Source organism: Tachyglossus aculeatus, chromosome 4 (assembly GCF_015852505.1).
Source record: "Tachyglossus aculeatus isolate mTacAcu1 chromosome 4, mTacAcu1.pri, whole genome shotgun sequence".
NCBI classification, from domain to species: Eukaryota; Metazoa; Chordata; class Mammalia; order Monotremata; family Tachyglossidae; genus Tachyglossus; species Tachyglossus aculeatus.
Window position 1 is genome coordinate 133,550,799 of NC_052069.1, and position 27,501 is coordinate 133,578,299.

At 48.5% G+C, this 27,501-nt stretch overlaps 2 protein-coding genes across 3 annotated transcripts in view; both read right to left on the reverse strand.

The window, feature by feature from the left end:
• Positions 1 to 618: 618 nt before the first annotated feature.
• LOC119926511 (probable N-acetyltransferase camello) lies at positions 619 to 13,737 on the reverse strand. 2 transcript variants are annotated; one of them, XM_038744527.1, is made up of 2 exons: positions 13,664 to 13,737; positions 619 to 1,818 (listed from the first exon to the last, which is right to left on the reverse strand). In XM_038744527.1, exon 2 carries the CDS (start codon positions 1,805 to 1,807, stop codon positions 1,106 to 1,108), a length of 702 nt encoding a protein of 233 aa, XP_038600455.1. In that variant the 5' UTR covers positions 1,808 to 1,818; positions 13,664 to 13,737; the 3' UTR covers positions 619 to 1,105. The 2 variants fall into 2 exon arrangements, with proteins under 2 accessions (XP_038600455.1, XP_038600454.1); XM_038744526.1 differs by lacking the exon at positions 13,664 to 13,737 and adding an exon at positions 1,936 to 2,012.
• Positions 13,738 to 19,864: 6,127 nt separating this feature from the next.
• CPXM1 (carboxypeptidase X, M14 family member 1) overlaps positions 19,865 to 27,501 on the reverse strand; it is a 35,657-nt gene continuing 28,020 nt past the window's right edge. The window contains exons 14-15 of the mRNA XM_038745716.1: positions 26,602 to 26,704; positions 19,865 to 20,106 (exon numbers count right to left, since the gene is read on the reverse strand). Of these exons, the coding sequence (XP_038601644.1) occupies positions 19,865 to 20,106; positions 26,602 to 26,704 (345 nt within the window). The remainder of the gene's footprint in view (positions 20,107 to 26,601; positions 26,705 to 27,501) is intronic.

Sequence of the window (27,501 nt, forward strand, 5' to 3'; positions counted from 1 at the left end):
CTTGGCAACACTTGCCACAGTGGGCATCGCCTGAGACCTCGAGGCAGAGGTAGAAACAGGACAGGGAAGAGGGACAACAGGTGAGTACCATCCTCCCAGTGCCCAGGAGATGCTGTGCCCGCCCACCCCACGCCCGGCTCAAGCTGTGGACCATCGCCCACCCGAGGCCCGGTCCGTGGTGACCTCAGCCCAAAGGCACGGGCACCAGCTGCAGCCCATTCTCCGTGCCAACCCCATGCCCGGCCAGCTGTGCCCCTACTAATCTGCCGGCCTCTGCCACCGGGCTCTCGGCCGGTCATTCATTCCATCGTGTTTACTGAGCGCTTACTGTGTGCGGAGCACTGTACTGAGCGCTTGGGAGAGGATGACAGAACAATACCCTCCTTGTTTGTTTGTACAGATTTATTACTCTATTTTACTTGTACATATTTACTGTTCTATTTATTTCGTCAATGATGTGCATCTAGCTTTACTTCTATTTATTCTGATGACTTGACACCTGACCACACGTTCTGTTTTGTTGTCTGTCTCCCCCTTCTAGACTGTGAGCCGACTGTTGGGTAGGGACTGTCTCTATCTGTTGCCAACTTGCACTTCCCAAGCGCTTCGTATAGTGCTCTGCACACAGTAAGCGCTCAATAAATACGATTGAATGAATGAATGAATCCTGCTCTGGTGATCTCAGACCAGAGACAGAACAACAGGGGCGTGAGGAGGGGGAGGATTAGGAGAAGATTCTTAGGAGCGTAGCATCTTTCTACCGCACAGTGGGGTAAGTCGGAGGGAGATGTACCTTCGGGCGGGCTACCCCAAAGCCGGGGCCTGGCAGCTGCGGCGACCCCGGGGGCTGGCTTTCACCAGGCGGCCAAAAAACGTACCCCGCCCTCCCCTGAAGCCCCCAGCCCAGCTCAAGGCCGGGAAGTGGATGTGAGTTGCAAGTCCAACCAGGCAGAGCTGTCCTTGACTTCGGCCCTGCCCAGCCGGAGCCCGCCCAGGCCCCCGGGGTTGACCTATGCCCTCCCCTGGGTGCCCACCGCCCCTCCACCCTCACCCTCTCCGTGCGGGGGGCCAGGGGAGGCCGGGGAGGGGGCTCGGGCCGGAGAGCTCAGTCCGTGGGGTCGAGGTCGTACCGGAAGTGGGTGACGGTGAAGTTGGCCAAGCGTCCGTAGACGGTGGGCAGCAGCTGGGGCGGGCCCGGCCGGAAGCCCAGCCCGGCGTAGAGCAGCCGGGCGTCGTGCTGCACGACCACCGTGCGGAGCACCACGGCGCGGCTGCCCCGGCGGCGGGCGAAGTCCAGCACGGTCCGGCACAGCCGCTTGGCGATGCCCCGGCCCCGCCAGCCCCTCCGCACCGTCAGGCGCTTCAGCGCCAGCTCCCGGGCCTCGCCCCGGGCCGGCCTCACCCCCACGGTGCCCACCAGCCATCCACCCGCCTCCGCCACCCAGAAGCGGCCGCCGGCCTCCTCCGCGTAGGCCGCCCGCACGTCCAGCAGGTCCTCCCCGAGGCAGCGGGCGATGTAGAGGCCCCAGGCCCAGGTCAGGGCCTGGCGCCCGGCGGCCAGGAGCAAGGTGAGGGCCAGCACGGGCAGCAGCAGGGAGCGGGCGCTGGCCAGCAGCAAGCAGAAGGTGCAGGACAGGACCAGCAGGACCCAGGGCTGGCGCAGGACGTGGGCGCACAGGGCAGGCGCGTACTCGCCCATGCCCGAGGCGAACAGCTCGCGCACCTCCCGGTGATCCGAGTCTCGGTACTCGCGGATCACGACGACGTCGGCTCCGAAGGCCGGATCTCCGTCCGTCTGGGGGTCCATCGGGCAGCGGCCTGGAGGGGCGGAGGGAGACGCCGGCAGGCCCGGTCAATCCGTCAATGATATCTATTGAGCGCTCGCTTCTTTCATTCATCCATTCAGTAGTAACCACGGTCACCCTGAAACCTTACCAGTTCTCACTATATTAATTGCCAAGTTTCCTTGGAGCCTGCAGGATGGGTGAGATTTCATCTATGGGTGACTTCAGCTGGGTGAGAAGCAGCGTGACTCGGTGGAAAGAGCCCGGGCTTTGGAGTCAGGGGTCATGGGTTCAAATCCCGGCTCTGCCAACTGTCAGCTGTGTGACTTTGGGCAAGTCGCTTCACTTCTCTGTACCTCGGTGACCTCGTCTGTAAAATGGGGATTGAAACTGTGAGGCGCCCCGTGGGACAACCTGATCACCTGTCACCTCCACAGCGCTTAGAACAGCGCTTTGCACATAGTAAGCGCTTAACAAATACTATCATTATTATTTATCGAGCACTCACTGTGTGCAGAGCACTGGGTGGAGCGCTTGGGAGAGGACCAGACAACAATTACTCCATGCAGAGCACAGTTCTAGGTGCTTGGAAGAGAAAAGAAGAATAAGCAGTAATAATAATAATTATTATGGTACTTGTTAAGTGCTTACTATGTGCCCGACACTGTTCAGAGCACTGGGGTAGATACAAGGTAATCAGATTGGACAAAGTCCCTGTCCCACATGGGGCTCGCGGTCTTAATCTCCATTTTACAGATGAAGGAACTGAGGCCCAGAGAAAGTGACTTGCCCAAGATCACACGGCAGACGTGTGGCGCAGCCGGGATTGGAACCCAGCTCCTCCTGACACCCAGGCCAATGCTCTCACCATTAGGACACTCTGCTTCTCATCTGGAGAGCCTACTATAAACTAGGAAGCTTGTTGAAATTTATTGATCGCTTATTATGTGCAGAGCACTGTTCTAAGCACTTGGGAAAGGGCAATACAAGAGAATAAGCAAACACGTTCCCTGTCCTTAGTGAGTTGACGGTCTAGAGGGGGCTGGTTCCCGGAGATAATAATAATAATAATAATAAATGGCATTTATTAAGCGCTTACTAGGTGCAAGGCACTGTTCTAAGTGCTGGGGAGGTTACAAGGTGATCAGGTTGTCCCCCGGGGGGCTCACAGTCTTAATCCCCATTTTCCAGATGAGGTAACCGAGGCCCAGAGAAGTGAAGTGACTTGCCCAAAGTCACATAGCTGACAATTGGCGGAGCCGGGATTTGAACCCATGACCTCCGACTCCAAAGCCCGGGCTCTTTCCACTGAGCCACGCTGCTTCTCTCCAGCTCTCGGTCTAGGCTTCGCTGTGGGAGGGAAGACCCAGGGTGACCCCTCCCCAAATCAGAGAAGCAGCATCTCTTAGGGGAGATAGACCAGCCTGGGAGTCCGAGGACCTGGGTTCTAATCCCGGCTCCGCCAATTGTCTCCCGTGTGACCTCGTAATACCACAATTATCTGGTATCTACCCCAGCGCCTTTCTCCTATAAACCGACGTCTTGTCGTGGCAGGAGATTTTGCGTATGCCAATGATGCTCAGAGCCACCGAGAGATAACCCTCTCCTCAGGGTAACCCAAAATAATAATAATTGTATTTTTTAGGGCTCACTAAGTGCCAGGCACTGTATTAAGTGCTGGGGTGGATACAAGCAAATTGGGTTGGACACAGTTCCTGTCCCATGTGGGGCTCACAGTCTCCATCCCCATTTTACAGATGTGGTCGCTGAGGCACAGATAAGTTAAGTGACTTGCCTAAGATCACAAAGCGGACAAGCGGCAGAGCCGGGATTAGAACCCATGACCTTTTTGACACCTGTGTACATGTTTTGCTTTGTTGTCTGTCTCCCCCTTCTAGACCGTGAGCCAGTTGTGGGGTAGGGACCGTCTCTATACGTTGCCGACTTGTACTTCCCAAACGCTTAGTACAGTGCTCTGCACACAGTAAGCGCTCAATAAATACGATGGAATGAATGAATGACCTTCTGACACCCAGGCCAGGGCTCTATTCATGATCGAGTCATCAAAACGTTCAATAAAGACAATGGCGGAGACTCCAATTTTTACTGCGTGAAACAAGGCAATGGTAAGCCACTTCTGTCTTTTTTGCGGAGAAAACTCCAAGGATGAAAATCCAAAAAGTAGCTATGAATTGGAAATGACTTGACAGCATTTGATCACTTCGGCACTTACTAATAATAATAATAATAATAATGATGGCATTTGTTAAGTGCTTACTATGTGCAGAGCACTGTTCTAAGCGCTGGGGGGGATACATGGTGATCAAGTTGTCCCACATGGGGCTCACAGTCTTAATGCCCATTTTACAGATGAGGGAACTGAGGCTCAGAGAAGTTAAGTGACTTGCCCAAGGTCACACAGCAGACATGTGGTGGAGCTGGGATTCGAACCCACGACCTCTGACTCCAAAGCCCGTGCTCTTTCCAATGAGCCACGCTGCTACAGTGCTTGGCACATAGTAAACGCTAAACAAATACCACACTTATTACCTTGTATCGACCCAAGAGCTTAGTAGAGTGCCTGGCACATAAGAAGTGCTTAAGTGACAGGGTGCCTACAAGCTAATAATAATGGTGATATTTGTTAAGCAGCGCGGCTCAGCGGAAAGAGCCCGGGCTTTGGAGTCAGAGGTCACGGGTTCAAATCCCGGCTCTGCCAATTGTCGGCTGTGTGACTTTGGGCAAGTCACTTCACTCCTCTGGGCCTCAGTGACCTCCTCTGTAAAATGGGGATTAAGGCTGTGAGCCCCCCGTGGGACAACCTGATCACCTTGTAACCTCCCCGGCGCTTAGAACAGTGCTTTGCACATAGCACTTAACAAATGCCATCATCATCATCATTATTATTACTATTAAGTGCTTACTATGTGGCAGGCACCGTACTAAGCGCTGGGGGAGATTCAAGCTAATAATAATAATGATGGTGATATTTGTTAAGCACTTACCAAGTGCCAGACACTGTACTAAGCAATGGGGGAGATACAAGCTATGGCGCACTGAGCTTGACAAATATCACAATTATCATCTTGTCCTTACTCCAGCGCTTAGTCCAGTGGTTGGCACATAGTAAGCGCCTGACAAAAACCACAATCATCTTGTCCTTACCCCAGGCGCTAAGGACAGTGCTTGGCACATAGTAGATGTTCTCGCCCGTCCCGCCGTCGACCCCCGGCCCGGAATGCCCTCCCTCCGCCCATCCGCCAAGCTAGCTCTCTTCCTCCCTTCAAAGCCCTACTGAGCGCTCACCTCCTCCAGGAGGCCTTCCCAGACCGAGCCCCCTCCTTCCCCTCCCCCCAGCACCTGTATATACGTCTGTACGGATTTATTACTCTATTTATTTTACTTGTACATATTTACTATTCCATTTATTTTATTTTGGTCACCTGTGTTGTTTTGTTGTCTCTCTCCCCCTTCTAGACTGTGAGCCCGCTGTCGGGTAGGGACCGTCTCTTTATGTTACCGACTTGGACTTCCCAAGCGCTCAGTACAGTGCCCTGCACACAGTAAGCGCTCAATAAATACGATTGAATAAATGTGGCCTTGTGGCTAAAGCACAGGCCTGGGAGTTGCAAAGACCTGGTTTCTTGCCCAACTCCGCCACTTGTCTGCTGTGTGATCTTGGGCAAGTGACTTCACTTCTCTGACCTTCAGTACCCTCGTCTGTAAAAACGGGGAAGACTCCGTGGGGGACAGGAGCTGGGTCTAAGCCGATTAAGACAGTGTCTCAGCACTTACTACAGTGCCTGGCCCCTAGTAAGCACTTTAAAAAACCCACACATTATTATTATATTAGCTTGCATCTCTCCCAGCGTTTAATAAAGCGCCTGGTCCTCAGTAAGTGCTTAACAAATTCATTCAATTGTATTTATTGAGCGCTTACTGCGTGCAGAGCACTGTACTAAGCACTTGGGAAGGACAAGTCGGTAACACATAGAGACGGTCCCTACCCAAGCTCACAAATACCACAATTATTCTTACTATTATTAGCTTGTATCTCCCTCAGCACTTAGTGCATGGCCCATAGTAAGGGCTTAACAAATACCACAATTATTATTAGCTTCATTCATTCATTCAATCGTATTTATTGAGCGCTTACTGCGTGCGGAGCACTGGACTAAGCGCTTGGGAAGTCCAAGTTGGCAACATATAGAGACGGTCCCTACCCAACAGCGGGCTCACAGTCTAGAACGGGGGAGACAGACAACAAAACAAACCATATTAACAAAATAAAATAAATAGAATAAATATGTACAAGTAAAATCAATAGAGTAATAAATCCGTACAAACTTATATACATATATACAGGTGCTGTGGGGAAGGGAAGGAGGTAAGGTGGGGGAGGGTGGGGAGGGGGTTCAGTCTGGGAAGGCCTCCTGGAGGAGGTGATATTAGCTTGTATCTCCCCCATTGCTTAGTTCAGTGCCTGGCACTTAGTAAGTACAGTGAGCACACAGTAAGCGCTCAATAAATACGATCGAATGAATGAATACTTACCAAACACCACAATTATTATTAGCTTGTATCCACCCTGGCACTTAGTACAGTACCTGCCACCTAGTAAGCACTTAACAAATACCACCATCATTATTATTAGCTTGAATCTCCCCCGGCGCTTAGTACAGTGCCTGCCACGTAGTGAGCACTCAACAAATAGCATAATTGTTATTAGCTTGTATGCACCACGGCACTTAGTACAGTGCCTGCCACATAGTAAGCGCTTGAACACCACAATTATTATTAGCTTGTACGGGAGTCAGAGGTCATGGGTTCTAATTCCAGCTCTGCCATCTGTCTGCTGTGTGACCTTGGGCCGGTCACTTCACTTCTCTGAGCCTCAGTTACCGCATCTGTAAAATGGGGACGAAGACTGTGAGCCCCACATGGGACAACCGGATCACCCTGAACCCCCCCACCCCGGTGCTTAGAACAGTGCTTCGCACATAGTAAGCGCTAAACAAATGCCATCATCATTATTATTATCCTTATTATTATTATTCCCACCCCCAGCACTTAGTACAGTGCCTGCCACGTGATAAGCGCTTAACAAGCAGCATGGCATCCTGGATGGAGGCCGGGCCTGGACGTCAGAAGGTCATGGGTTCTAATCCTGGCTCTGCCACCTGCCTGCTGTGTGACTTGGGGCAAGTCACTTCACTTCTCTGGGCCTCAGTTCCCTCATCTGTAAAATGGGGATGAAGACTGCGAGCCCACGTGGGACAGAGGCTGCGTCCAACCCGATTTGCCTGTACCCACCCTAGCGCTCAGTGCAGTGCCTGGCACCTAGTGAGCGCTTAACAAGTACCACCTTATTTTATTATTACTCATGCATTCATTCCATCGCATTTATTGAGCATTTAGCGCGTGCAGAGCGCTGTACTAAGCGCTTGGGAAGTCCAAGTCGACAACAAAGAGGGACAATCTACTCATTCATTCATTCCATCGTATTTATTGAGCGCTTACCGCGTGCTGAGAGCTGTACTAAGCGCTTGGGAAGTCCAAGTCGGCAACAAAGAGGGGACAATCTACTCATGCATTCATTCCATCGTATTTACTGAGCGCTTACCGCGTGCAGAGCGCTGTACTAAACGCTTGGAAAGCCTAAATCGGCAAAGAGGGACAATCTACTCATAATAATAATAATAATAATAATAATAATGCATTCATTCCATCGTATTTATTGAGCACTTACCGCATGCAGAGCGCTGTACTAAGCGCTTGGGAAGTCCAAGTCGGCAACAAAGAGGGGACAATCTACTCATATAAATAATAATAATAATAATAATAATAATGCATTAATTCCATCATATGTATTGAGCGCTGTACTAAGCGCGTGGGAAGTCCAAGTCGGCAACAAAGAGGGGACAATCTACTCATTCATTCATTCCATCATATTTACTGAGCGCTTACCGCGTGCAGAGTGCTGTACTAAGCGCTTGGGAAGTCCAAGTCAGCAACAAAGAGGGGACAATCTACTCATGCATTCATTCCATCGTATTTATTGAGCGCTTACCGCGTGCAGAGCGCTGTACTAAGCGCTTGGAAAGTCCAAGTCGGCAACAAAGAGGGGACAATCTACTCATATAAATAATAATAATAATAATGCATTAATTCCATCGTATTTACTGAGCGCTTACCGCATGCAGAGCGCTGTACTAAGCGCTTGGGAAGTCCAAGTCGGCAACAGAGAGGGGACAATCTACTCATATAAATAATAATAATAATGCATTAATTCCACTGTATGTATAAGCGCTTACCGCGTGCTGAGCACTGTACTAAGCGATTGGGAAGTCCAAGTCGGCAACAAAGAGGGGACAATCTACTAATATAAATAATAAAAATAATAATGCATTGATTCCATCATATGTATTGAGCGCTTAACGCGTGCAGAGCGCTGTACTAAGCGCTTGGGAAGTCCAAGTTGGCAACAAAGAGGGGACAATCTACTCATATAAATAATAATAATAATAATAATGCATTAATTCCATCATATGTATTGAGCGCTGTACTAAGCGCGTGGGAAGTCCAAGTCGGCAACAAAGAGGGGACAATCTACTCATTCATTCATTCCATCATATTTACTGAGCGCTTACCGCGTGCAGAGTGCTGTACTAAGAGCTTGGGAAGTCCAAGTCAGCAACAAAGAGGGGACAATCTACTCATGCATTCATTCCATCGTATTTATTGAGCGCTTACCGCGTGCAGAGCGCTGTACTAAGCGCTTGGAAAGTCCAAGTCGGCAACAAAGAGGGGACAATCTACTCATATAAATAATAATAATAATAATGCATTAATTCCATCGTATTTACTGAGCGCTTACCGCATGCAGAGCGCTGTACTAAGCGCTTGGGAAGTCCAAGTCGGCAACAGAGAGGGGACAATCTACTCATATAAATAATAATAATAATGCATTAATTCCACTGTATGTATAAGCGCTTACCGCGTGCTGAGCACTGTACTAAGCGATTGGGAAGTCCAAGTCGGCAACAAAGAGGGGACAATCTACTAATATAAATAATAATAATAATAATGCATTGATTCCATCATATGTATTGAGCGCTTAACGCGTGCAGAGCGCTGTACTAAGCGCTTGGGAAGTCCAAGTCGGCAACAAAGAGGGGACAATCTACTCGTATAAATAATAATAATAATAATGCATTGATTCCATCGTATGTATTGAGCGCTTACCGCGTGCAGAGCGCTGTACTAAGCGCTTGGGAAGTCCAAGTCGGCAACAAAGAGGGAACAATCTACTCATTCATTCCATCATATTTATTGAGCGCTTACCACGTGCAGAGCGCTGTGCTAAGCGCTTGGGAAGTCCAAGTTGGCAACAAAGAGGGGACAATCTACTCACATAAATAATAATAATAATAATGCATTAATTCCATCATATGTATTGAGCGCTTACCGCGTGCAGAGCGCTGTACTAAGCGCTTGGGAAGTCCAAGTCGGCAACAAAGAGGGAACAATCTACTCATTCATTCCATCATATTTATTGAGCGCTTACCGGGTGCAGAGCGCTGTACTAAGCGCTTGGGAAGTCCAAGTTGGCAACAAAGAGGGGACAATCTACTCATATAAATAATAATAATAATGCTGCATTCATTCCATCGTATTTATTGAGAAATTACCACGTGCAGAGCGCTGTACTAAGCGCTTGGGAAGTCCAAGTTAGCAACAAAGAGGGAAAATCTACTCATGCATTCATTCCATCGTACTTACTGAGCGCTTCCCACGTGCAGAGCGCTGTACTAAGCGCTTGGAAAGCCTAAGTCGGTAACAAAGAGGGACAATCTACTCATAATAATAATAATAATAATAATGCATTCATTCCATTGTATTTATTGAGCGCTTACCGCGTGCAGAGCGCTGTACTAAGCGCTTGGGAAGTCCAAGTCGGCAAACAGGGGACAATCTACTCATATAAATACTAATAATAATAATGCATTAATTCCATCATATTTATTGAGCGCTTACCGCGTGCAGAGCGCTGTACTAAGCGCTTGGGAAGTCCAAGTCGGCAACAAAGAGGGGACAATCTCCTCATTCATTCATTCCATTGTATTTATTGAGCGCTTGCCCCGTGCAGAGTGCTGTACTAAGCGCTTGGGAAGTCCAAGTCCGCAACAAAGAGGGGACAATCTACTCATAATAATAACAATAACGGATTAATTCCATCGTATTTATTGAGTGCTTACCGTGTGCAGAGTGCTGTACTAAGCGCTTGGGAAGTCCAAGTCGGCAAAGAGGGGACAATCTACTCGTTCATTCATTCCATCGTATTATTGAGTGCTTACCGTGTGCAGAGCGCTGTACTAATCAATCAATCAATCGTATTTATTGAGCGCTTACTGTGTGCAGAGCACTGTACTAAGCGCTTGGGAAGTACAAGTTGGCAACATATAGAGACAGTCCCTACCCAACAGTGGGCTCACAGTCTAAGATGAGGAGACAGAGAACAAAACCAAACATACTAACAAAATAAAATAAATAGAATAGATATGTACAAGTAAAATAAGTAGAGTAATAAATATGTACAAACATATATAATAATAATAATAATGATGGCATTTGTTAAGCGCTTACTATGTGCAAAGCACTGTTCTAAGTGCTGGGGAGGATACAAGGTGATCAGGCTGCCCCACGTGGGGCCCACAGTCTTCATCCCCATTTTACAGATGAGGGAACTGAGGCCCAGAGAAGTGACTTGCCCAAAGTCACACAGCTGACAATTGGCGGAGCCGGGATTTGAACCCACGACCTCTGACTCCAAAGCCCGGGCTCTTTCCACTGAGCCAGAGCTACATATATATATACATATATAATCAGGTTGGAAACAGCCCATATCCCACATGGGGCTCACAGCCTTAATCCCCATTTTGCAAATGAGGTAACTGAGGCACAGAGAAGTTGAGCGACTTGCCCAGGATCACACAGCAGACAAGTGGAAGAGCCGGGATTAAAACCCAAGTCCTCTTACTCCCAGGCCCATGCTCCATCTGCTAGGCAAGGATGCTTCTTTTCCATTTTTTAAAAGGGTAAACGATGCTATAGAGTGAGAGGGGACTGTGTGGGGGAGACAAACCTGGATGAGTAGAAAAAGTAGCTTTACCTCACAATTATCGATTCTGCCATACTGCTGTCTATTACCAACACAGGGAGTTTTGCAGAAGGAAAGAATACTAAGCGCTTGGGAAGTCCAAGTTGGCAACAAAGAGGGGACAATCAACTCATATAAATAATAATAATAATAATGCATTAATTCCATCGTGTGTACTGAGCGCTTACCGCGTGCAGAGCGCTGTACTAAGCGCTTGGGAAGTCCAAGTCGGCAACAAAGAGGGGACAATCTACTCACATAAATAATAATAATAATGCATTAATTCCATCGTACTTATTGAGCGCTTACCGCGTGCAGAGCGCTGTACTAAGCGCTTGGGAAGTCCAAGTCGGCAACAAAGAGGGGACAATCTACTCATATAAATAATAATAATAATGCATTAATTCCATCGTACTTATTGAGCGCTTACCGCGTGCAGAGCGCTGTACTAAGCGCTTGGGAAGTCCAAGTCGGGAACAAAGAGGGGACAATCTACTCATTCATTCATTCCATCGTATTTATTGAGCGCTTACCGGGTGCAGAGCGCTGTACTAAGCGCTTGGAAAGCCTAAGCTGGCAACAAAGAGGGACAATCTACTCATAATAATAATAATAATAATACATTCATTCCATTGTATTTATTGAGCACTTACCGCGTGCAGAGCGCTGTACTAAGCACTTGGGAAGTCCAAGTTAGCAACAAAGAGGGACAATCTACTCATGCATTCATTCCATCGTACTTACTAAGCGCTTACCACGTGCAATAAATACGATTGATGATGATGATGATGCAGAGCACTGTACTAAGCGCTTGGAAAGCCTAAGTCGGCAACAAAGAGGGACAATCTACTCCTAATAATAATAATAATAATAATGCATTCATTCCATTGTATTTATTGAGCGCTTACCGCGTGCAGAGCGCTGTACTAAGCGCTTGGGAAGTCCAAGTCGGCAACAAAGAGGGGACAATCTACTCATATAAATAATAATAATAATAATGCATTCATTCCATCGTATGTATTGAGCGCTTACCGCGTGCAGAGCACTGTACTAAGCGCGTGGGAAGTCCAAGTCGGCAACAAAGAGGGAACAATCTACTCATTCATTCCATCATATTTATTGAGCGCTTACCGGGTGCAGAGCGCTGTACTAAGCGCTTGGGAAGTCCAAGTCGGCAACAAAGAGGGGACAATCTACTCATATAAATAATAATAATAATAATGCATTGATTCCATCGTATGTATTGAGCGCTTACCGCGTGCAGAGCACTGTACTAAGCGCGTGGGAAGTCCAAGTCGGCAACAAAGAGGGAACAATCTACTCATTCATTCCATCATATTTATTGAGCGCTTACCGGGTGCAGAGCGCTGTACTAAGCGCTTGGGAAGTCCAAGTCGGGAACAAAGAGGGGACAATCTACTCATTCATTCATTCCATCGTATTTATTGAGCGCTTACCGGGTGCAGAGCGCTGTACTAAGCGCTTGGAAAGCCTAAGCTGGCAACAAAGAGGGACAATCTACTCATAATAATAATAATAATAATAATAATAATAATAATAATAATGCATTCATTCCATCGTATTTATTGAGCACTTAACGCGTGCAGAGCGCTGTACTAAGCGCTTGGGAGGTCCAAGTCGGCAACAAAGAGGGGACAATCTACTAATATAAATAATAATAATAATAATGCATTAATTCCACCATATGTATTGAGCGCTTACCGTGTGCAGAGCGCTGTACTAAGCGCTTGGGAAGTCCAAGTTAGCAACAAAGAGGTACAATCTACTCATGCATTCATTCCATCGTATTATTGAGCGCTTACCGCGTGCAGAGCGCTGTACTAAGCGCTTGGGAAGCCTAAGCTGTCAACAAAGAGGGACAATCTACTCATAATAATAATAATAATAATAATAATAATGCATTCATTCCATCGTATTTATTGAGCGCTTACCGCGTGCAGAGCGCTGTACTAAGCGCTTGGGAAGTCCAAGTCGGCAACCAAGAGGGGACAATCCCCGCCCGCGCCGGCCTTACTAAATACCACCCCTTATTATTAATAATCATCATCATCAATCGTATTTATTGAGCGCTTACTGTGTGCTGAGCACTATACTAGGCGCTTGGGAAGTCCAAATTGGCAACATCTAGAGACAGCCCCTACCCAACAGCGGGCTCACAGTCTAAAAGGGGGAGACAGAGAACAAAACCAAACATACTAACAAAATAAAATAAATAGAATAGCTATGTACCAGTAAAATAAATAGAGTAATAAATATGTACAAACATATATACAGGTGCTGTGGGGAAGAAAAGGAGGTAAAAGCGCTTACTATGTGCAAAGCACCGCTCTAAAGCACCGTTATTAGAGCCCGGGCCCTGCAGTCAGAGGTCCTGGGTTCAAATCCCGGGCTGGGTGACCTTGGGCGAGTCCCTTCACTTCTCTGGGCCTCAGTGGCCTCATCTGGAAAATGGGGATGAAGACTGGGAGCCCCCCGTGGGCCAACCTGATCACCCTGTATCCTCCCCAGCGCTTAGAACAGTGCTTGGCACATGGTAAGCGCTTAACACCATCATTATTATTATTATTAGCTTTGTTTCTGCCCCAGCGCTTAGTACAGTGCCTGCCACGTAGTAAGCGCTTCACAAATACCCCAATCATTATTATTATTATTATTATAATGAGTATAATCGGCAGGGAGGGAAGCAGCCCCCTCCTACCTCTCCGGCGTCCGGATCCTCCCGCCTCTTCTACACCGCGCTGCCGCTCCCTACAACGCGACTCCTCCTCCGCCACTTCCGGGGAGCGGGGACACGTGACCCGGGCAGGGCCCGCTCCGGCGCCCCTGATTGGTCGGCGCGGGGGGAGCCCCGCCCCCGTCCCGCGCCTCCAGCCAATAGGAAACGAGGAGGGAGGGGGCTCCTGCTCGGAGTGCCCCCTAGTGGCCAAAGCGGGAGCTGGGAACCTCCCCCCCGCCCCCCCCCCCCCACTGATTTCTTACTACTGTTAAGGAATCAATCAATCAATCAATCGTATTTATTGAGCGCTTACGGTGTGCAGAGCACTGTACTAAGCGCTCGGGAAGTACAAGTTGGCAACGTATAGAGACGGTCCCTACCCAGCAGCGGGCTCACAGTCTAGAAGGAAGGAAGCGCTTAGTACAGGCCGGCCACTGTACTAAGCGTTGGGGGAGAGACAAGAGCACCGGCTTGGGAGTCCTATAATAATAATAATAATAATAATAATAATAATGGCATTCATTAAGCGCTTACTAGGGGCCAAGCACTGCTCTAAGCGCTGGGGTAATAATAATAATGGCATTTATTAAGCGCTTACTATGTGCCAAGCACTGCTCTAAGCGCAGTAATAATAATAATGATGGCATTCGTTAAGCGCTTACTATGGGCCAAGCACTGCTCTAAGCGCTGGGGTAATAATAATAATAATAATAATGACATTTATTAAGCGCTTACTATGTGCCAAGCACTGCTGTAAGCACTGGGGTAATAATAATAATGATAATGGCATTTATTAAGCGCTTACTATGTGCCAAGCACTGCTCCTTAAGCGCAGTAATAATAATAATGATGGAATTCGTTAAGCGCTTACTATGTGCCAAGCACTGCTCTAAGCGCAGTAATGATAATAATGATGGCATTCGTTAAGCGCTTACTATGGGACAAGCACTGCTCTAAGCGCTGGGGTAATAATAATAATAATAATAATGACATTTATTAAGCGCTTACTATGTGCCAAGCACTGCTGTAAGCACTGGGGTAATAATAATAATGGCATTTATTAAGCGCTTACTATGTGCCAAGCACTGCTCTAAGCGCAGTAATAATAATAATGATGGAATTCGTTAAGCGCTTACTATGGGCCAAGCACTGCTCTAAGCGCGGTAATGATAATAATGATGGCATTCGTTAAGCGCTTACTATGGGCCAAGCACTGCTCTAAGCGCTGCGGTAATAATAATAATAATGATAATAACGGCATTTATTAAGCGCTTACTATGTGCCAAGCACTGCTCTAAGTGCGGTAATGATAATAATAATGATGGCATTCGTTAAGCGCTTACTATGGGCCAAGCACTGCTGTAAGCGCTGGGGTAATAATAATAATGGCATTTATTAAGTGCTTACTATGTGTCAAGCACTGCTCTAAGCGCTGGGGTAATAATAATAATGATGGCATTCGTTAAGCGCTTACTAGGGGCTAAGCACTGCTGTAAGCACTAGGGTAATAATAATAATAATGGCATTTATTAAGTGCTTACTATGTGCCAAGCACTGCTCTAAGCGTGGTAATAAAAATAATGATGGCATTCGTTAAGCGCTTACTATGGGCCAAGCACTGCTCTAAGCGCTGGGGTAATAATAATAATAATAATGGCATTTATTAAGCGCTTACTATGTGCCAAGCACTGCTGTAAGCACTGGGGTAATAATAATAATGATAATGGCATTTATTAAGCGCTTACTATGTGCCAAGCACTGCTCCTTAAGCGCAGTAATACTAATAATGATGGAATTCGTTAAGCGCTTACTATGTGCCAAGCACTGCTCTAAGCGTGGTAATGATAATAATGATGGCATTCGTTAAGCACTTACTATGGGCCAAGCACTGCTCTAAGCCCTGGGGTAATGATAATAATAATAATGGCATTTACTAAGCGCTTGCTATGTGCCAAGCACTGCTCTAAGCGCTGGGGTAATAATAATAATAATAATAATAATAATAATAACGGCATTTACTAAGCACTTACTATGTGCCAAGCACTGCTCTAAGCGCGGTAATAATAATAATGATGGCATTCGTTAAGCGCTTACTATGGGCCAAGCACTGCTCTAACCACAGGGATAATAATAATAATGGCATTTATTAAGTGCTTACTATGTGCCAAGCACTGCTCTAAGCGCAGTAATAATAATAATGATGGCATTTGTTAAGCGCTTACTATGGGCCAAGCACTGCTCTAAGCACTGGAGTAATAATAATAATAATAATAATAATAATAATGGCATTTATTAAGTGCTTACTATGTGCCAACCACTGCTCTAAGCGCGGTAATAATAGTAATGACGGCATTCGTTAAGCACTTACTATGGGCCAAGCACTGCTCTAAGCACTGGAGTAATAATAATATTAATAATGGCATTTATTAAGTGCTTACTATGTGCCAACCACTGCTCTAAGCGCGGTAATAATAGTAATGATGGCATTCGTTAAGCACTTACTATGGGCCAAGAACTGCTCTAAGCACTGGAGTAATAATAATAATAATAATAATAATAATAATAATGGCATTTATTAAGTGCTTACTATGTGCCAACCACTGCTCTAAGCGCGGTAATAATAGTAATGACGGCATTCGTTAAGCACTTACTATGGGCCAAGCACTGCTCTAAGCACTGGAGTAATAATAATATTAATAATGGCATTTATTAAGTGCTTACTATGTGCCAACCACTGCTCTAAGCGCGGTAATAATAGTAATGATGGCATTCGTTAAGCACTTACTATGGGCCAAGAACTGCTCTAAGCACTGGAGTAATAATAATAATAATAATAATAATGGCATTTATTAAGTGCTTACTATGTGCCAACCACTGCTCTAAGAGCGGTAATAATAGTAATGATGGCATTCGTTAAGCACTTACTATGGACAAAGCACAGCTCTAAGTGCTGGGGTAATAATAATAATAATAATAATGGCATTTATTAAGCGCTTACTATGGGCCAAGTACTGCTCTAAGCACTGGGGTAATAATAATAATAATAATGGCATTTATTAAGTGCTTACTATGGGCCAAGCACTGCTCTAAGCGCTGGGGTAATAATAATAATAATAACAATGGCATTTATTAAGCGCTTACTATGGGCCAAGTACTGCTCTAGGCGCTGGGATAATAATAATAATAATAATGGCATTTATTAAGTGCTTACTATGCACCAAGCACTGCTCTAAGCGCGGTAGTAATAATAATGATGGAATTTGTTAAGCGCTTACTATGGGCCAAGCCATGCTCTAAGCGCTGGGGTAATAATAATAATAATAATCATGGCATTTATTAACTGCTTACTATGTGCCAAGCACTGCTCTAAGCGCAGTAATGATAATAATGATGGCATTCGTTAAGCGCTTACTATGGGCCAAGCACTGCTCTAAGCGCTGGGGTAATAATAATAATAATGATAATAATGGCATTTATTAAGCACTTACTATGGGCCAAGCACTGCTCTAAGCGCTGGGGTAATAATGATAATAATAATAATGGCATTTATTAAGTGCTTACTATGTGCCAAGCACTGCTCTAAGCACGGTAATAATAATAATGATGGCATTCATTAAGCGTTTACTATGGGCCAAGCACTACTCTAAGCGCTGGGGTAATAATAATAATAATAATAATAATGTCATTTATTAAGTGCTTACTATGTGCCAAGCACTGCTCTAAGCGCAGTAATAATAATAATGATGATGGCATTCATTAAGCGCTTACTATGGGCCAAGCACTGCTCTAAGCACTGGGGTAATAATAATAATAATAATGGCATTTATTAAGCGCTTACTATGTGCCAAGCACTGCTCTAAGCGCAGTAATAATAATAATGATGGCATTCGTTAAGCGCTTACTATGGGCCAAGCACTGCTCTAAGCGCTTCGGTAATAATAATAATAATAATGGCATTTGTTAAGCGCTTACTATGTGCCAAGCACTGCTCTAAGCACTGGGGTAATAATAATAATAAAAATAATAATAATAATGGCAATTATTAAGCGCTTACTATGGGCCAAGCACTGCTCTAAGCACGGTAATAATAATAATGATGGAATTCGTTAAGCGGTTACTATGTGCCAAGCACTGCTCTAAGCGCGGTAATGATAATAATGATGGCATTCGTTAAGCGCTTACTATGGGCCAAGCACTGCTCTAAGCACTGGGATAATAATAATAATGGCATTTATTAAGCGCTTACTATGGGCCAAGCACTGCTCTAAGCGCTGGGGTAATAATAATAATGATGGCATTCGTTAAGCGCTTACTATGTGCCAAGCACTGCTCCAAGCGCTGAGGGGGGGATACAAGGTGATCAGTTTGTCCCGCGTGGGCTCACAGTCTTCATCCCCATTTGACAGATGAGGTGACTGAGGCTCAGAGAAGTGAAGTGACTTGCCCCAGGTCACACAGCTGACAGGCGGCGGAGTTTTGTTGTCTGTCTCCCCCCTTCTAGACTGTGAGCCCGTTGTTGGGTACCTGTGGCCCAACTGTCCTTCCCAAGCGCTTAGTCCAGTGCTCTGCACACAGTAAGCGCTCAATAAATACAATGGAATGAATGAGTCAGAGGCCGTGGGTTCTAATCCCTCCTCCGCCCCTCGTCTGCTGCGTGACCTCGGGCAAGCCGCTTAACTTCTCCGTGCCCTCGGGTCCCTCATCTGTGAAGCGGGGATCAATCAATTAATCGTATTTATTGACTTACTTCTAGAGTATTGACGTACTACGTATTTATTTAGACTGTGAGCCCACTGTTGGGTAGGGACCGTCTCTATATGGACTTACCAAGCGCTTAGTACAGTGCTCTGCACACAGTAAGTGCTCAATAAATACGATTGATTGATTGATTATTGACGTACTACTAGACTGTGAGCCCACTGTTGGGTAGGGACTGTCTCTATATGTTGCCAACTTGTACTTCCCAAGTGCTTAGTACAGTGCTCTGCACACAGTAAGCGCTCAATAAATACGATTGATTGATTGATTATTGAAGTACTACTAGACTGTGAGCCCACTGTTGGGTAGGGGCTGTCTCTATGTTGCCAACTTGGACTTCCCAAGCGCTTAGTCCAGTGCTCTGCACACAGTAAGCGCTCAATAAGTACGATTGATTGATTGATTGAGCGCTTACTGTGTGCAGAGCACTGGACTAAGCGCTTGGGAAGTCCAAGTTGGCAACATCTAGAGACGGTCCCTACCCGACAGTGGGCTCACACTCTAGAAGGGGGAGACAGACAACAAAACAAAACGTATTAACAAAATAAAATAAATAGAATAGATCAATCAATCAATCAATCGATCAATCGTATTTATTGAGCGCTTACTGTGTGCAGAGCACTGGACTAAGCGCTTGGGAAGTCCAAGTGGGCAACATCTAGAGACGGTCCCTACCCGACAGCGGGCTCGCAGTCTAGAAGGGGGAGACAGAGAACCAAACAAAGCGTATTAACAAAATAAAATAAATAGAATAGATATGTACAAGTAACGTACAAACATATGTGAGAAGCAGCGTGGCTCAGTGGAAAGAGCCCGGGCTTTGGAGTCGGAGGTCATGGGTTCAAATCCCGGCTCTGCCAGTTTGTCAGCTGTGTGACTTTGGGCAAGTCACTTCACTTCTCTGGGCCTCGGTGACCTCATCTGGAAAACGGGGATGAAGACTGTGAGCCCCCCGTGGGACAGCCTGATCACCTTTTAACCTCCCCAGCGCTTAGAACAGTGCTCTGCACATAGTAAGCGCTTAATAAATGCCATCACTATTATTATATATACATATATACAGGTGCTGTGGGGAAGGGAAGGAGTTAAGGCGGGGGGGATGGAGAGGCCCCGTGGGACAACCTGATCAATCAATCAATCAATCGTATTTATTGAGCGCTTACTGTGTGCAGAGCACTGGACTAAGCGCTTGGGAAGTCCAACCTGATGCCCTCGTGTCCACCCTTAGCCCAGTGCTTGGCACACAGCGAGCGCTTAATAAATACCGTTAAAAAGGAAACAAGATAGTGAGGCGGAGCGGCAGTGAACCGGTTTATTAAGCGGTGAACCATCCCGCCACCCGCCCTGCCCCTTCTCAACGGGTCCCGCCCGCGAGATGCCCCTCCGCCCACCCCGTCGTTGCCCCCCACACCCGGGCCGGGACCCTCAGGGGCCCCGGCCCCGCAGCCGCCGCAGCCTCCGCTGGAGGTCGGGGGGCACCTTGGCCCCGGAGGCCAGCAGCTCCCGCAGCCTCTGCTTGGGGGTCTTGGTCAGCCTGAAGTCGCAGGGCGTGGGACCCTCCTCGAAGGGGACCCAGCAGGTGCGGGTGACCGAGTGGTACCCTTCGGCGCCGGCCGTCACGGAGTACTCCCCGGGCGTCAGCATCCGCCAGTAGTCTCCGTCGAAGGCTGCGGGAAGGGCGGGCAAGGGATGGGCGCGGAGGCCAGTCCCCCCGCGCCCACCCGCCGAAACTCTCACCCACCTTCCTCCCATAATAATAATAATAATGGCATTTATTAAGCGCTTACTATGTGCAGAGCACTGTTCTAAGCGCTGGGGAGGCTACAGGGTGATCGGGTTGTCCCACATGGGGCTCACGGTCTTCATCCCTGTTTTCCAGATGAGGGAACTGAGGCCCAGAGACGAGAATCTATATGTTGCCAATTTGTACTTTCCAAGCGCTTAGTCCAGTGCTCTGCACACAGTAAGCGCTCAATAAATACGATTGATGATGATGATGAAGTGACTTCCCCCGGGCCTGGAATGCCCTCCCTCTGCCCCTCCGCCAAGCTAGCTCTCTTCCTCCCTTCAAGGCCCTGCTGAGAGCTCACCTCCTCCAGGAGGCCTTCCCAGACTGAGCCCCTTCCTTCCTCTCCCCCTCGTCCCCCTCTCCATCCCCCCATTTTACCTCCATCCCTTCCCCACAGCACCTGTATATGTGTATATATGTTTGTACATATTTATTACTCTATTTATTTATTTATTTTACTTGTACATATCTATTCTATTTATTTTATTTTGTTAGTATGTTTGGTTTTGTTCTCTGTCTCCCCCCTTTAGACTGTGAGCCCACTGTTGGGTAGGGACTGTCTCTATATGTTGCCAATTTGTACTTCCCAAGCGCTTAGTACAGTGCTCTGCACACAGTAAGCGCTCAATAAATACGATTGATGATGATGATGACTTGCCCAAAGTCACACAGCTGACAATTGGCGGAGCTGGGATTTGAACCCATGACCTCTGACGCCAAAGGCCAGGCTCTTTCCACTGAGCCACGCTGCTTCCCAACTGCTGCTCCCAACACCTTCAAGGCCCTACTGAGAGCTCACCTCCTCCAGGAGGCCTTCCCACACTGAGCCCCCTCCTTCCTCTCCCCCTCCGCCTTACCCTCTTCCCTTCCCCACAGCCCCTGTATATATGTATATATGTTTGTACGGATTTATTGCTCTATTTATTTTACTTGTACATATCTATTCTATTGATTTTATTTTGTTACTATGTTTGATTTTGTTCTCTGTCTCCCCCTTCTAGACTGTGAGCCCGCTGTTGGGCAGGGACCGTCTCTATGTGTTGCCAACTTGGACTTCCCAAGCGCTTAGTACAGTGCTCTGCACACAGTAAGCGCTCAATAAATACGATTGATTGATTGATTGATTGCCCAAAGTCACACAGCTGACTCCCAGGCCTGGGCTCTGCCTGCTAAGCTGGGCCTTCTTGGGGTTCATGCGGGGGTCACGAAGAGCCCCGAATTCAATCAATCAATCAATCAATCGTATTTATTGAGCGCTTACTGTGCACAGAGCACTGTACTAAGCACTTGGGAAGTCCAAGTTGGCAACACATAGAGACGGTCCCTGCCCAACAGTGGGCTCACAGTCTAGAAGGGGGAGACAGAGAACAAAACCAAACATATTCACAAAATAAAATAAATAGAATAGATATGTACAAGTAAAAAATAGAGTAATAAATCCGTACAAACATATATACATATATACAGGTGCTGTGGGAAAGGGAAAGAGGTAAGGTGGGGGGGATGGAGAGGGGGAGGAGGGGGAGAAGAGCGGGAGGAGGGGGCCTCAGTTACCCCATCTCTAAAATGGGGATGAAGACCGTGAGCCCCCCGTGGGACAACCTGATCACCTTGTAACCTCCCCAGTGCTTAGAACAGTGCTTGGCACATAGTAAGCGCTTAACAAATGCCATCGTTATCCTAATCCCAGCTCCGCCACATGGCTGCTGTGTGTGACCTTGTGCAAGTCACTTCACTCCTCTGAGCCTCCATTCCCTCATCTCTAAAATGGGGATGAAGACCGAGTCCCCCGTGGGACGAACGGATCACCTTGTAACCTCCCCAGCACTTAGAACAGTGCTTGCCACATAGTAAGCGCTTAATAAATGCCATCGTTATTCTAATCCCGGCTCCGCCACACATCTGCTGTGTGTGACCTTGGGCAATTCACTTTACTTCTCTGAGCCTCTGTTCCCGCATCTGTAAAATGGGGATTAAGACCGTAAACCCCCCGTGGGACAACCTGATCACCTTGTAACCTCCCCAGCGCTTAGAACAGTGCTTGGCACATAGTAAGTGCTTAATGAATGCCATCGTCATTCTAATCCCGGCTCCGCCACACGTCTGCTGTGTGTGACCTTGGGCAAGTCACTTCAATTCTCTGAGCCTCCGTTACCTCACCTGTAAAACGGGGATTAAAAGCGTGAGCCCCACGTGGGACAACCCGATGACCCTGTATCTACCCCAGTGCTTAGAACAGTGCTTGGCACATAGTAAGCGCTTAACAAATACCACAATCATCATTATTATTATCAAATACGATTGAATGAGCGAACGAGTAATAATAATGGCATTTATTGAGCGCTTACTAGGTGCAAGGCACTGGGGAGGTTACAGAGTGATCAGTGATGGGGGGCTCACAGTCTTAATCCCCTTTTTACAGATGAGGTAACTGAGGCACGGAGAAGTGAAGTGACTTGCCCAATTGGCAGTGTTGGGATTTGAACCCATGAACTCTGACTCCAAAGCCCGGGCTCTTTCCACTGGAGCCGCGCTGCTTCTCCCTGAATGAAGGAATGAAAGGCGCGGTGGTGGTCAGGCCCGGGCTCTACCCGCTGTTTTTGGATCTCGCTCCAGGCAGCTGTGCCCACGTTTGTGGTGCCGGCGGTTGCCCGGGGCCACGCGGGTCCCACGAGGGGCGGAAATAGTGGCCGAACCTCGGTCAGACTGTGGTGTGACCCTGTGGGCAGTTGGGTCCCGGGAGAACTGAGGCAGCACTGAGAAGCGGCGCGGCTTAGAGCCGAGAGCCCGGGCCTCTACGCTGAAAACTCGCTGCCGGACGTGGAATGTGCCCGTTTTCCCGTCCTCTCCCAAGCGCTTAGTACAGCGCTCTTCACACGGTCAGCGCTCAGTAAAGACGACTGACAAGGAGTCAGGGGGCTTGAGTGCTAATCCCGGTTCCGCCCCTTGGCTGCTGTGTGACCTCGGGGAAATCAGTTTCCTCATCTGTAAAATGGGGATTCGATGCCCACGGTCCCCCCTGATCGGCAGAGCCCGTGTCCAACCCGATCACCGCTTAGCACGGCGCCTCGGCCTAGTAGAGAAGCAGCGTGGCTCAGTGGAAAGCAGCCCGGGCTTGGGAGTCGGAGGTCACGGGTTCTAATCCCGGCTCCACTACTTGGCAGCCCTGTGACCTGGGGCAAGTCACTTCACTTCTCGGGGCCTCAGTTACCTCATCTGTAAAATGGGGATTCGATGCCCACGGTCCCTCCTGATCGGCAGAGCCCGTGTCCAACCCGATCACCGCTTAGCACGGCGCCTCGGCCTAGTAGAGAAGCAGCGTGGCTCAGTGGAAAGCAGCCCGGGCTTGGGAGTCAGAGGTCACGGGTTCTAATCCCGGCTCCACTACTTGGCAGCCCTGTGACCTTGGGCAAGTCACTTCACTTCTCTGGGCCTCAGTTACCTCATCTGTAAAATGGGGATTCGATGCCCACGGTCCCTCCTGATCGGCAGAGCCCGTGTCCAACCCGATCACCGCTTAGCACGGCGCCTCGGCCTAGTAGAGAAGCAGCGTGGCTCAGTGGAAAGCAGCCCGGGCTTGGGAGTCAGAGGTCACGGGTTCTAATCCCGGCTCCACTACTTGGCAGCTCTGTGACCTGGGGCAAGTCACTTCACTTCTCTGGGCCTCAGTTACCTCATCTGTAAAATGGGGATTCGATGCCCACGGTCCCCCCTGATCGGCAGAGCCCGTGTCCAACCCGATCACCGCTTAGCACGGCGCCTCGGCCTAGTAGAGAAGCAGCGTGGCTCAGTGGAAAGCAGCCCGGGCTTGGGAGTCAGAGGTCACGGGTTCTAATCCCGGCTCCACTACTTGGCAGCCCTGTGACCTGGGGCAAGTCACTTCACTTCTAGGGGCCTCAGTTACCTCATCTGTAAAATGGGGATTCGATGCCCACGGTCCCTCCTGATCGGCAGAGCCCGTGTCCAACCCGATCACCGCTCAGCACGGCGCCTCGGCCTAGTAGAGAAGCAGCGTGGCTCAGTGGAAAGCAGCCCGGGCTTGGGAGTCAGAGGTCACGGGTTCTAATCCCGGCTCCACTACTTGGCAGCTCTGTGACCTGGGGCAAGTCACTTCACTTCTCTGGGCCTCAGGTACCTCATCTGTAAAATGGGGATTCGATGCCCACGGTCCCTCCTGATCGGCAGAGCCCGTGTCCAACCCGATCACCGCTTAGCACGGCGCCTCGGCCTAGTAGAGAAGCAGCGTGGCTCAGTGGAAAGGGCCCGGGCTTGGGAGTCAGAGGTCACGGGTTCTAATCCCGGCTCCACTACTTGGCAGCTCTGTGACCTGGGGCAAGTCACTTCACTTCTCTGGGCCTCAGTTACCTCATCTGTAAAATGGGGATTCGATGCCCACGGTCCCTCCTGATCGGCAGAGCCCGTGTCCAACCTGATCACCGCTTAGCACGGCGCCTCGGCCTAGTAGAGAAGCAGCGTGGCTCAGTGGAAAGAAGCCCGGGCTTGGGAGTCAGAGGTCACGGGTTCTAATCCCGGCTCCACTACTTGGCAGCCCTGTGACCCGGGGCAAGTCACTTCACTTCTCGGGGCCTCGGTTACCTCATCTGTAAAATAGGGATTAAGACCGTGGGCCCAATGCGGGACAACCTAATTGCCTTGTAACCCCCCCGGCGCTTAGAACAGTGGTTGGCACATAGTAAGCGCTTAACAAATGCCATTATTATTATTGTCATATAATAAGCGCTTAACAAATGCCATAATTATTATCATCATCTGGGATCTTTCATTCAATTCAGTCATATTTATTGAGCGCTTACTGTGTGCAGAGCACTGTACTAAGCGCTTGGGAAGTACAAATCGGCAACATTTGAGACAGTCCCTACCCAACAACAGGCAAATGTGAATTCTCTCCTAACACTTAGTACGGGGCTCTGCTCCAGATAATCAATAAATGCCATTACGACTACTAGGTGGCCAGAGCTCGGGCCTGAGAGTCAGAAGGACCCGAGTTCTAATCCCTCGCCACCACGTATCTGCTGAGTGACCTTGGGTGAGTCACTTCACTTCTCTGGCCTCAGTTCTCTCCTCTGTAAAATGGGGATGAAGACCGTGGGCCCCACGTGGGACAGGGACCGGGTACAACCCGATTAACCGGGTCTACCCCGGTGCTTAGACCAGTGTTGGACACATAATAGGCGTTTAACAGTGCTCTGCACATAGTAAGCGCTCAATAAATACGATTGATGATTGATGATGGTTTAACAATTACCATCATATACCCCAGTGCTTGGCACATAATTAAGTGCTTAACAGTTTTTATTACTATTATTATTATTATTACTGCTTCCTCATTGAAACAGGGAGTTATAGAACATAGGGGCAGAGGAACTAGGGGGACAAAGAACAGAGGTTCAGAAGAATCATCCAGATGCTACCAAGATATGCCCTGATTTACTCCCTTTATTAATAATCATAATGATGGCATTTGTTAAGCGCTTACTATGTGCCAAGCACTGTTCTAAGCACTGGGGAGGATGCAAGGTGATCAGGTTGTCCCACGGGGGGCTCACAGTCTCCATCCCCATTTTCCAGATGAGGGAACTGAGGCCCAGAGAAGTGAAGTGACTTGCCCAAAGTCACCCAGCTGAGAAGCGGAGGAGCCGGGATTAGAACCCATGACCTCTGACTCCCAAGCCCGGGCTCTTTCCACTGAGCCGCGCTGCTTATTCACCCCCTCAACCCCACGCCACTTACGTCCATATCCGTAATTTCTTTATTTCTATTAACATCTGTCTCCCCCTCTATACCGTCAGCTCGCTGTGGGCAGAGAATGTGTCTGTTAAGCCGTTATACTGTACTCTCCCAAATGCTTATGGTAAGTGCACAATAAATACGATGGATCGATAATAATAATAATAATAATGATGGTATTTGTTAAGCGCTTACTATGTGCAAAGCACCATTCTAAGCACTGGGCAGGTTACAAGGTGATCGGGTTGTCCCACGGGGGGCTCACAGTTTTAATCCCCATTTTACAGATGAGGTCACTGGGGCCCAGAGAAGTGAAGTGACTTGCCCAAAGTCCCACAGCAGGCAAGCGGCGGAGCCGGGATTTGAACCCATGACCCGGGCTCTTTCCACCGAGCCACGCTGCTTCTCGATCATTCTTGATCGCTGCTTTTTGATTCATTCGATCGTATTTACCGAGCCCTCACTGTGTGCAGAGCGCTGTACTGAGTGCTTGGGAGAGGACGAGACAACCACAAACAGACATATTCCCTGCCCACTGACTGGAGGAGGAGACGGACGTTAATAGACGTAATTAAAGGCATAATTGACTGATTGATTGACAGAATTCGACCGGACCCCAACGCACCGGTAGTGACGTCGTGGTTGATCCCGTCCACGGCGATGACTGCATCTGCAATGCCCTTTTCCGTGTCCTTGTCCCGCACCACGCCTGCGATCCCCCGCCGCACCTGCGCCCAGCGGGATGGAGGGAGATGATAATCATAGCTGGGGTATTCGTTAAGCGCTTTCTACGGGCCGGACGTCGTGCTAAGCGCTGGGGCGGATTCAAGCAAATTGGGTGGCCACGGTTCCTGTCCCAGGTGGGGCTCACAGTCTCCATCCCCATCTAACAGATGAGGTCACTGAGGCTCAGAGAAGCAAAGTGACTGGCCCAAGGTCACAGAGCGAACAAGCGGCAGAGCCGGGATTCGAACCCAGGTCCTCCTCACTCCCAGGCCTGGGCTCTCTCCGCTAGGCCGTCCTACTTCTCTATGAGACCCGAGTTCGCGGGAAGGGGGCAGACTGCTGGGAGAGACGCAGCACGGCCTAGCGGATGGAGCCCGGGCCCTGGGAGTCAGAGGGACCTGGGTTCTAATTCCGGCTCTGCCACTCGTCCGCTGTGTGACCCTGGGCAAACGGCTTCACTTCTCTGGGTCTCAGTTCCCTCATCTGTACAATGGGGATTACGACTGCGAGTCCAGTGTTGGACAGGAACCGATCACCTCGCCTCTACCCCAGTGCTTAGAACAGTGCTTAGCACACAGTAAGCGCTTAATAATAATAATAATAATAATAATAATAATAATAATAATAATAATAATAATGGCATTTGGTAAGCGCTTACTATGTGTAGAGCACTGTTCTAAGCGCTGGGGGTGGATACAAGGTGATCAAGTTGTCCCACATGGGGCTCACAGTCTTAATCCCCATTTTACAAATAATTATCATCATCATCTGGGATCTTTCATTCGATTCAGTCGTATTT